The sequence below is a fragment of the Gavia stellata genome, chromosome 9 (assembly GCF_030936135.1).
Source record: "Gavia stellata isolate bGavSte3 chromosome 9, bGavSte3.hap2, whole genome shotgun sequence".
NCBI classification, from domain to species: Eukaryota; Metazoa; Chordata; class Aves; order Gaviiformes; family Gaviidae; genus Gavia; species Gavia stellata.
Window position 1 is genome coordinate 35,906,900 of NC_082602.1, and position 12,351 is coordinate 35,919,250.

Below are 12,351 nucleotides of genomic sequence, written 5' to 3' on the forward strand. Positions count from 1 at the left end.
CTGCCTTGGAGCAAGGGGATGGACTGCATAATCCCCCATGGCCCTTGACAAGTCTACTTTTCTATGATTGCACTATTCCCTCCTGGCTCCAAATCATTCCCCTCTATAGGGGTCTGGGACTCTTGTTCCCATTCAAACACTGATGTTGAACTTTTTGCAAACTAGACTGTTAGCAGCATTGCATTTAATATCAGGATTGATGATAAATAATAGAACCTCATTAATATACTTTTACTTGGACACTCAGTACAGTCACCAGCTAAACAAACTCAGACAAAGAAAATAATCATTCAAAATAATGAATTGTCATCTAGATTAAATGTAACACTTCAGAGAAGTGTACTGTGATACCTCTAAAATTAATGAGGTCTTAGTAAAACCAGACCTCATTAAAGTATCTACCATTAAATCTTTCCTGGAAAATCGGAGAAAAAACATCTCTCGTGTAGATTAACTGACTTGTCAGCCAGCTCCTACTGTAAAGACCACAAGGTGAAATACGGCAGAGCCAGCAAAAGCAGGAGTTCCTGGCTTTCAGACCAAATAAATTCCACTTGACAATACTGCCTAATTAGAGCTAATATAATCAGCAAATTAGCAAAAATAAGAAAGAATACAGTAAGAGCAATCGGATTTGAAGTTAAATGAGAGATCCAGTCCTCCAAGCATTGCCAGATTCAATAAATGTGGTGCATAGCTAGAACTAACCAGTGTTTCCATGACTTACACTTCAGTGACAGATTTAAAGGGCTTATTTTTCTCCAGGACACCAGAACTTTGGTATTTTGCCCTACATTTGAAAACTAGCATGGCCACGAACAACTTCACACAGAGACGATGTTAGTCAAAGCGAAGAAGAGCATTATCTTCATAATTACGTTTTAACCTTTTGCATCATGGCATTGTAAAGTGCCCATTTCAGCGTATTCAAATTCACTCACTTTTGGGAATATCCACAAAGAGACAGGTGGACAGACAAAATTCAGAGGTTAAGAATGTTAGCTAGTGGTTGAGGACCATCCAAAAATGATTAAATCAACAAAAAATGAAGCAAAGCTGACAAAGCAGCACTATATTCATTCGCTTGTTAGAAACTTTAAAAATACACTCAATTCCATGCATTCTTACACTTACTAGCAAGGATTAATGGATTTATGGAACTATAATTGGAACATTCTGAAACGTGAGTTGTGACCTCATTCCTCAGATGGAGAGAAATTAAAGACACATGAATTGTGGAATATATTATTCCCTCTCCAAAAAAACCCACTCCTCTTTTGTCTACATATTTCACAGTTTACTGTTCTCACTTTAATTGCTAATGGTTGCTACGGAGTCCCCAAATAAGCCTTCAAATAAGATTTAGTACAAGTCAGCAATAAGCAGTGAATTTATGACTATGCAGAGTCATGAATTAGACATGATAAATTTCTACCAGCTATTATCATTCAGAAGATGGTTTGACTCAGGTTTATTAACATGATCCTGAATAAATCTTTTTAGCAGTTCTTTTTGACAGAGACAGGCAAGTTAACCTCCAGTAACTCTGAAAACATCCACCGCTACAGAATTGGCCTACAAATTTAATAAACTATACCTCTTACTCTTGTGCTTTTATGAAAGTGAGGCTAGACTCTAGTTTACTTAAGCCTCACACAAATTAACAAAATCACGTTTATTAAAGAAACACTATAGGGAAGTTGTCCCAAATTAATAAAAGTCCTGTAGCAAGTAAAAGGTGTAGAACTTATCCTTGCTGATGTGCATATATGTAGGTAGTTAATACCATCTCTATCACATTTCTATGTTTATTCTTCAGAACATCTGAACTCTGAATCCTGAATATATACCTCCTTATGCACAAACATATTCCTGTTGTATGTGGAACAAAGCATCTTTACTGGTAGATATTAAACTCATTAATAGCATCAATCTTATCATTATCAAAATCATTAAATCATCAATATTCAAGTCTGATATTTAAACCACCTCATATTTGGAATTACTGAAAAGACACAGCGTATGATTTTGAACATTTCTCTGAAATAACCTGTATGGGAACCGGTTCTTTTGGGATTTTTCTTTTGGTTGGTTTTGGGTGGAGGGATATGTTTGGTTTTTTAAAGACTGCATGAAACGTAACCTGATCCAAGCCTCATACAGACGATAACAAATGGATAGTTTTAAGAGGGCCTACTCTTATTTAATAACATTTATTTCTCCAGTACAGAGAAGTAAAGCACCAAAAAAAAAAAATGTTTACTCAGTTTGAGGAAATTTGTTTTGCAATCAAATAAAAAGTTACCCATCAAATAAAAAGTTACAGGTGTACAGCTGAAACCCTAGAAAGGCCATGCCTCAAAAATACACCTTCACCCTGAAAACGACTTTCAGATACAATTTCTTCGAAGCTTGTACAGCATACACCCCAAAATTTCTGCTTTTGGACAGATGTTTATTTTCTCAAGGGGCAGCATAGTAATGAGAAAGAGACTTGGTCACTTCAGAGGTCAGCTGAGACCTGTACAAGAGACATTTCTTTCTGCCCTGATAAAAATCTACGAATAATACAAACAGGCATAAATATACATATTATTTTCACTTCAGTTTTGCTACACTTCAATCATCTTAAACTTGAAGTAAACAACTGAAAAGAAATCCACATTTCCAAAATTAGAAAAATAAAGCCACAGGGACATGTTCACATTTTTCCCAAGGGAGTTCTAACTGACAAAAAAATAAGTCCTTATTACAAATATTTTAAAAGGAAAAAAAAAAGTTAAGACAGACAGACATGGCTGGGATCTGTGTTTGTTTCTAGTAGAAAAGTGGGATTCCAACTGGTTTTAACCCTGTGTGACATTCAGCACAGCTTCAACACTTGCACCAAGGAAAAACTATAATAATTTACCAATTACAGTATAAGACAGCAGCTTAGGGAAAAAATATCTTTAACCTGCTATGAAAACAACAGGGAAACTGATATGCTGCTTTTAATAATTGTATTTTCAGTGAAAATCCACTGTCAGCATTTGGTAACAGCTGTTGCTATCCAGAACACAGCATCTCCCTATTCCTGCTTTTTGATGCTCATAATAATGTAGTTTTCACAACCTGACTAGAAATGTCTCAAAAAACAAAAAAAGAAAAACAACCTAGAAAGTGGCCTCAAACACTTTGTAAGATGCTGTTCAAAGTAACTAAGAAATACTTTTAAATATTTATTTATCATTAGCACTACAACAAGAGCTAAAGAACTAATAATTTTTCACCCATGGTATTTTTTACTCTGCCCCACATTCTCATAGTTGTTTATTCCAACATGTTCAGTTCCATTTACTCAGTGTGGGCTCTAAGTAGTGAGTAAGAGTCTTCCAGATGAGGAAAGGTGAAAGGAGAAAGCTTTTATGGAAGAAGGGAACAAAAGAAAAAAAGAGGAAAAAAAAAGCAGGGGGGAGCAGCAAGCTGTAAGGGACACTGCAAACCTGAACACAGCACATGACTTATCAGATCCAAAAATCAGACAGCGAGCCTTCTAGCCAAAACACATTCGATAGAATATATGTAGAGAGATAAGGACTTTTTTGTGTCAGTTACAACTTGAAGGAATATTAAAGCAGCTTGATTTTCAGAAGCATTTAACATATGTACACAATCATCCGAAATACTTTTGGAAGTCTTGGCCAGCCACTTTAAAAGACTTCCCAAAATCCCTTTGGGTTTTAATGCTAAAACTCCAATATAATTCAGAGTAGTCGTCTTCCCTCAGTCCCTAACCCAAACCATTGGAAGGAACACATGGGGTAAGTTCACAGCTCTGAAGAAATGAATGTTCAATCTTAGCTGCTGATGCTAACGCAGAGGAGTATCCTGGCCAGTGAAGAAATGGAAGGAAGGAAGGAAGGAAGAAGGGAGGGAGGCAGTTAAAAGTGATGTTAACAAGACATACAGATTAGGGATTTCCCCCCCACTTCTGCAACTCATCATTTTCAGGGCTTTATTATGATTGTATTTTTCTGCCTTTGTTTATTATTTTGTTGTTTGTTTTTAACAGTCTTGCCAAAAAAATCAAAACCACTGCAATGCCAAAACTTTTATTGCTTTCTTAGAGTAGATAATGGTTTTTCAACCCAGATATTTCAGTTCTTCATTAACAAATGGTATTGCAAGCAACAACTTGGCACTCTATAACAAGTACTGGCTTTTCAGAATATTTAGTTGACAATTTATGACCTGTTTATAAAAAAAAATTGTTTTGTACTAATTTGAATGCATATTTATTCCTATAAATCAACAAAATTAGTTCTGGAAAAGCCACTAGTACATGTGCTAACAGGCTTGAGCAGAGCAACTCCAGTTCTCCAAACTACTCCCAGCTTATCATCTCTCCCCATTATCAAGGTAAATAGCAACACCCGTGAGAAAAGCAGGCTGACAGCTGGTAGCAACTTCAGTATATGCTGAATTAAAAGACCAAGCATGGATGTATAAAAATGCCAGCTCTTTTTGCCTGGAACTAGTGACACATTTTGCAAAGCTGTCTGCTGCTCAGTGGCAGAACTGTAACAGCGTGTGCTTATACCCCAAAACCATAGAAGATCACATTAAGTCACATCACATTAAGTCCCTTTCCCTTAAACATTTCAGCTTATATAGCAAATCCAAGCTTATTGAAAAGATTAACTAAATTCCACGGTCAGAAACAGCAAAAGAGTCAGGACAGGCGAGGACAAGCCAGACCTTTGCAGATCCTGTGGACATGGAAGTCCAGGCTACCACTGGATGCATTTCACTGCTGCAGGAGGAGTGATGCCGAAATTCCTGAAAGCAGCCAAAGAAATTGGCTCTCGAGTGCCATAAAATTCCAGGGGCACCGCTTACGACCACAGTCAGTCCGAGGTATTTAGTTTAAGAATGATTAATCACAGATGAATCAGCCTTTTGTTTCTTTTCTGACATTTCAGAACCCTTTCTAGTATTCCATCTATCTGATGTCTGGCCATGCCTTGATACCAAAGGAGACTGTTTGAAATAATTCCATTTACTTTGGCCTGCATGCAAGTCTGGATAAAGATTTCAGTCAAAACACCTCTTCACATCATAGAATGGTCTTAAAATGGTACACAGAGATAACACAGCAAGAAGACATTAAATCTGTTACACGCTTCAAAGTACACTGGTGGTTATTTACAGGCTTAGCAGAGCGACTTCAGGGAAAGCAGATCATTGACCACAACAACTAAGGATACGTGCTCCAATTGCAGTATTCACATGCAAATATTGACATTGAAAAAGCCTCAGAAAACCCAGAAAGTAACGAAACTCACGTAGAAAACTTCACCAACAACCCCGTCTCAATGGAATAACTTAGAGGATAACTTGATTTCAGGTGAGCAGAGGTCTAAATGGCAAATGCAGGGCAGCAAGTACATTTATTATTTACACCAGAAGCACAAACCCAAAATTCTCTTTAGTGTCACCCACCACAAGACTCAAAATCAGTATCAAAGAACTGTAATGGAAAGAACAGAAAGGATCTCAAGGAGTTCAGTAGTGACTGGAAAATGTGAATTTAGTAACGAAGAGCCATGGAGCAAAATCTTTTACTTGGAAAGATGCAGGATAAAACAGACAGTATCAGTACAGGAGAAAAATCCAAGATCCTCTCAAGCATCCCTCTGATATGGCTGTTCACTAAAGGTGGTTCTTTTATTTCTGTAATTCTATAACTATGTTTGTAAACGAATGTCTTCAACTGAAAAACATTAATGAGTACAGATACAGTCTTTAAAACACACAAGAAGCAAGCCTGAGACCAACATCATCCTAAAGTAAAATACTTTGTTATACTTAGAATTTTATCACAGACTCCAAAATGCATTAGGAAAAAGACTTTGGATCTCATGAGTCCTGGAAAATTTTCCAGGAGACTATTTTCCAACATAAGAACTACCACATCTAACAGAGCCTGAGAAGTTTTACCACAAGGTCATGAATTTCTTCAGAGAACCATTTTAATCTTGTATTACCCTAACCTACCCGGAAAAAAAATGGAAGAAAGCCATTGCTTAAGGTTTTTCATAGCATTTTTCCATATTAATATAGTTAATAGGACCACAGAAATCCTTTTGTCTCAATTTAATGTAGATTTTATTTTATCAGTTCATAAATATTAACCCATACATGGGAACAAATCTGAGAGAAGCTAGGAACTGAAAAATAGCCTAATATTGCACTATATTCCCTTCCCCCATTTTTTAAGCCATTTCACCATTACTCCACTAATGTAAAATCACATTGCAATCAAATGCAAGTTATTCGGGAACAAAAGGAAAGGGAAGGGAACAGAGAGTCAAAAGGGACCTTTGTTTTTAAAAATTTCTGTAATTACGTCTGATCTATGGGCTGGATGATACTCATTAAACATCAAACTTCCTGCCTGATAATCCAGAATTCTTCAACTCTATTACTGACCCACAGGAATCCTGACTTGGGGATCCTCTTCCAGGACACTAAGGCCTCCAATCTTAAACTGGACTACACACTAATTATGTCCAAAATGGTACCATTCGTGGAAATAGAATATGTTAGATGAAGAAGTCCAATAACGTATTCTCTGCCAGTTCAGCCCCCGACCTGCTCAGCGGTGGCTAAAAACATTCAGGAGCTGCACGGTGCAGTTGCACTGCGGGCAACTGGTGTGACGTTCTGGCCATATCGGAAGATGACCGCTCAAAGAAACTTTCTTGGATAAAGCTATAGATACCATTTTAAGAGGGACTGCATAAAAAGCAGAGTAAGCATACTAGCAGCCATATTAAAAAATAAATACTTGAACAAAACAGTCTATCAATGCCTTGGACCTCCTTAGAGCACACAACATAACCAAGATGAACTGATGCAGAAGGAAGGAGCTGTTACTGTATACAGCTCAGTCAGTGGTATACATGACCACCTATTACTGATGCTTTAAAAACTGACGTTTGACTATTACTTTACAGGCACAAAAAAGTTAGAATCCAGGAGAGTTGTCTACAATTTGCATTCCCAGAAAGTACCCGTGCAGAACAAGGCTGTAATGTTTGCTGTTGGATATCTATACCGCCCATCTAGGAGTCACGTGTATTTAAAACCAAAGCGTCCAGCTATGTCTTCACGTGCAGAATATTAATGCATCAGCCTTGGATTGCAATACGAGTACAACAGTTCATTGCACAGATACCCAATTACTCCAACCACGTCTTGTACAGAAGACTGAGTTTTACTCCATGCAAAGTGGAACACTGTCAACTCCTTAAATTGACATCATAAAGTCACTGGTTCCTTATACATCCCAATTCATCAGCTATCGCTCCTCAATCAGCAGGAAGACAGACAGCTGTACAGCACAAACCAGCAGTACTGCGTTTCCGTCAAAAATCAAATACAAATGTCAGCTCAGGCATTTCCGCTGCTCACAATCTGTGACTAGAAGGAAAATTTTCAAAGATTTCCAAAATCCTGTCACTTCACTGTAAATAAGTGTAGCATATATGTGTTCTTCATAAGACACTGCTTACATAAAGAAGTGATGCTGTGCCTAGCCTCCATTTCTAAACATCCTAGGACAAATAATTTGCAAAGAACATTACAAGCAGAGGATAAAAAACAGTGGTTAGCTCTTCAGCTCCTTCCTTTTCTTTGCTTCATTTAATTTGCTTACCTGACATCAGTTTAACAACTATTACCTACAGCCTGTCATTCTTCCACACTAATATTCTTAAGGAAAGGGAGACTCTAACATCTCTATTAAACTGGAATAAAGCAAAGTCTTCAACATGTAATGCCTCTAAGTCAACCAGGCATTACTGAAATTACTTAATCCACAAAGTCAGTACTTACCCACCCTACTTTACCACTACCAATCACTTCACAAGAGTAGTAGCATTATCCAGATGCATTTCAAAGCTTAGTTTTAAAATTTGTTTCCGGTGTACTATTTCAGTGAGGGTAAAGTGGAACTACAGAACTAATGTCAACCTGATTTTCAATTGCATTACATTTGGCCACTTCTAAACCAAATATACACAGCAAAAGAAATATAAATTAAAATAAAAACCCTTGCAATTCATTTATTAAGTTATTACTCTCCCAACACAGAGCATTACTTACCTGCTAGTGTGTGTGTTCTAAATATACATGTGTGGGTTTTCTTCTTCTCCTCACCCCCTGCCCCAGTAATTCTCATACTGGGCCACACTTAATTACCTAAGCACATTGACATGTATAGGTTTCTGGAAGACTAAAATGTATATTCTACCAAATCACAGTTATATCAGATAGTCATTAAGTTTAAGCAAGGGAAGAAAAAAAGCTTTTGTGGAAATAAAAATAAATATATATATAAAAAATACTCCCACTACAATTTATTCAGTTTCCACTATTTGAGAATGAAAACTAGAAGCATTGTGAGAATCTTACATTCTTGATGCAATCATTTTCAAGTAACAGCACAGGCCCAACAAAAGAGATACCAGATTATAACAAATAATACAAATGTATAGCAGCTGCTGAGGTTAGCTCCCAGTTTTACAGCATTTAATCTTCATATTTTAATAGTTTGCTGACTACTTTAATACATTGGCTCATTTATGAGCTTTGTTTAATCCACGTATACAAAGTTCATGTTTTTATTAGAACTTACTACAAGCGGCTGAACCCAAAGTTTCATAGTAATGATATCTTTCAGAACTGGGATGCTTTTTGCCATTATAGTCAGATTTGTTTCTTTTCCCAAGTGCCCTGGTAAACTAAACACATTCTTTTTACAAGTAGTGAACTATGTAGATCGTAGAATAGACAAGGGGTGTTAAATTGCAGTGTCTCAACATGAACAAATTATGCCAAACTTTTAAATATTTCCAAAGAGTAGAGCAAGTAATCAGAACCTATGGTTCAAGATGGTGAGGCCATAGCCTTTAAGATGATTTAGATGACAGAGGCAGTGTTTTCCTCCCACTCACCCATTTGCTTCCCCCAAACTTAATATTCTCTTTGTTTGGCCAGCAGATGTAGATGATAAACTCAAGTTGGCAAAGGGAGGGGAAAAAAAAACAGACAGACAAACATCTTCTAACAAAAGGAGAGGGAGGGATTTGTTATTTGTTATTTTCAGAAAACTGAATCATCATGGTCACCTGTAGTGTAGGCCACAATAAAGCTGAAATGGTTTTTCCTTCATAACCATCACTTCAATGAGCCTCACAATTTTTTGGCTATTTGAAAACTAGCTGAAAACACTGCAGTTTTTTACCACACTTTGAGGGGGGAAAAAAAAAAAAAAAAAAACCACCAAACAATCCTGCACCTCTTACTCTAGATTTCATGAGCTTTTTATCTGTCCACATTATTATACAGATGTATTTGGTTACCTTTAAATGTTCAGCAAATTTCTATCAATTTTCAGTACTGTGAAATTGTATCATAGTATTCAAAAAGCAATGATACATTTACAAAGAAAAGATCCCACATTCAAAAGATCTAAAAACACGGAAGAGACACACCCTTAGGCACTCGGGTCTAAACAAAGTTGAAGCTAACAGGGGTTAAAAAGGAGGTTTGGTGACAGACTGGTTATTCTAAACGTTCTGTGGATTCTCCTGACCCTTTCCGCAAAAATCTGCTACCTGGCTCAAAATTGCTGCTGACCTAGCTTCTCACTGGTTTCACCGGCAGAGCAAGTCCCCTCTCTCTAACAAAAAGCAAAGAGGAAAAACCCAAGTACAGCCAAGACCACAAAGGCATGTTATCACTGCCTGTAGTCACTAAGCAACAGTTCCACAAATATGCAAGCCTAAAAAGGGGAGAATTTTAGTCTATTGGAAGATATACTGTAAACATGAGATAGCCAGGTAACCAAATGACAAACTATTATCTGACAGCCTTGAAAACCTCTCCACGTGAACTGCTTTTAAGCCAACTTGTAATAAATACCACATGCAGCTAAATTAAAAAAAAAAAAAATAAAATCCTAAGCCAAGTTAAATAGTAACCAACGTTCAAATTTAACCATCTAAAGTCTACATTAAAATCCAAAATGACAATTACAAAATATTATATTACTATGAACACCATCAAATGCTTTGAATAATAGTACACTAAGGAAATAAGTAAAAACACACTTTACCTTGTATCTCATTTTGGGGCATGAATGAATGTAGAAACCCATATAATAAAAACAGAGATCAGGAGCTTTTTCATGAAGTTGCCTAGTAAAAGCAATTTCCCTGTGAAAGGAAAGAAAAGACTAATTACTTTTGAATACAATTCTTACATTCATTTCACCTCTTCATATTGAAATATTTTACAGCTACCTGGCTCTTGACCTATTTAAAGGACTAGACTTCTATCAAATAAAAAAAATGAAGATAATAAACTCAAAACTAATGCTTAAAAAAATCCCACGATAATAAACTGAAAATTAATGCTTAAAAAACAAACAAACAAATCACCAAAATGCAAAACAACATGTCAGGCTTAAAAATACTTTCATTTTTGTGTTCTGTCCTGCCAATTGACTGACTTGAAATTCAAATAAAAGTGACTAAAAGCCTCCATTTAACAGGTTTCTTGTTAATATTCATGTACATTGGTATTCTACAGAAATCTGGCCCAGCTATTGTACACAGACTGGCTCACATGGCTCAGGAAAACATCAGAGTAATTTTAAAAAAAGAAGATTCAAGGATAAGCCTCTTGTTTGCTCTCTTATTTGCATTCTAGCAATTTACATGTAAAACCATCCACCTTTATGCAACAAAAGGTATTTTTCACCTATCCCATGTTTGTCTGTATGATTTTCTCATTTATTCTGAAAGAGATGTGTCAATGGATTTACTGGCACAAGGAAAATAGTATTATCACAAAGATTTTGCCAGTGTTTCCACTATAATGCTCATTTTTACAGCATTTGTAACTTTGCAGTTCATATTTGTACCAAATTCGATAAAATACGGATGTTGATTCTTACTTTCAATGTCGAAGGGATAGGAGGATATGAGCACATGCATATAGGAAGCATGTACAAATACTGGGGGTTTTTTTATCACTTAATACTAAGTTAGTAATGAAGATATTTAAATACACTGAAAACCTAACATTTCAGTTGCATGTAGTTTGCAGTCTGTATCAATATATATCCATTCCAAGAGAAGAATGTCTAGAAATGTCACTCCATTATCTGAAAATCCGGGTAAATACAACAGATTCCAGAAGTGAGATTTATGAACTCCCGAAAATCTACAAACATGCGCTTCATACATATAATCTTTAAGACATGGCAGAAAGTTAAACAACCTTACTGTTTCATGCAGATTATCCTGGACCTAATTAAACAAATACCTTTCTGCAATTCAAAAAGCTGGAACACTACAGGGAAAAAACATTATCTTTGCATTTCAAAATCTCTTAAACGCTCCTTCCAATTGGACTACACTGTCTGATTTAATAAAACAAAAAGACTCAAAGTGAACAGAAAGTGAAGTAAATAGACCATAATGTAACGAGGTAAAAATTGGGCTGCAGCAGCACTCTTACCACGGGCAACAAAGCTTCGTGCAAGTGAATTAGCGCACGTGATACCAAAGCTAGCTTGCTCAGTACTGCCAGTGCCTTCGCACGTTCTACAGTCTCCAGCGATACACCCCAGGTAAGGACCCTTAACTCAGGTTCTTGCTCTATCTTTCATTTATCTATTCGGGCAACCGCACTCCAGGCAAAGTTTTACTGGGGGGCTGCTAAAGCATCGTTCTCTTTCCTCTATCCAGGAACGTGTGCTGTGATCCAACACAAGAGAATCCTCCAACTCTGTCCTTTTAAACCAGGAGCAGCAATCAGGTGTCACTGTAATGCATAACTCAAATCTACCTGCGTTCGTTCTGCCTAAATCTTTCCTATAGAAAAGGGACTACAGACTTGCAATTACCTTTTTGTAAAGCTTTGAGTAAGAGTTATAATGGCTGTTAGCGCTTGGCAAGAGTAGTCAAGTAGTGAGGAAGACATATATTCATTTCATTAATACAAAGTTCAGATGTAGCATTTCCATGCTACATAACCCAATTCCAGAAGAAGTTCAAGTACTTGTCCTCTTACAAAACAGAGATTATGAATACTACTCTTGTCTACTATTCATGATTTTAGGTAGTAGGGGGAAGGTTTAACTTTTTTCTGCAAATGACAGTAAGTATCACTCGATATTTCTTGACTATTTTTTTTCCTTTGGCAAGACTGGTATTTCACAAGCAGCTTCTCCCCTCATGCATGCCCTACTTACATGCCTACAAATTTCAAATGATCTTCAAATCACATCCTTTC

The 12,351-nt window shown here is 36.6% G+C and overlaps 1 protein-coding gene across 3 annotated transcripts in view; it reads right to left on the bottom strand.

Annotated features, from left to right (window-relative positions):
- Positions 1 to 12,351, bottom strand: part of ATE1 (arginyltransferase 1) — an 84,716-nt gene that overhangs the window by 38,579 nt on the left and 33,786 nt on the right. For all 3 annotated transcript variants that reach the window (XM_059820992.1, XM_059820991.1, XM_059820990.1), the window contains exon 10: positions 10,166 to 10,265. In XM_059820992.1, the coding sequence (XP_059676975.1) occupies positions 10,166 to 10,265 (100 nt within the window). The remainder of the gene's footprint in view (positions 1 to 10,165; positions 10,266 to 12,351) is intronic.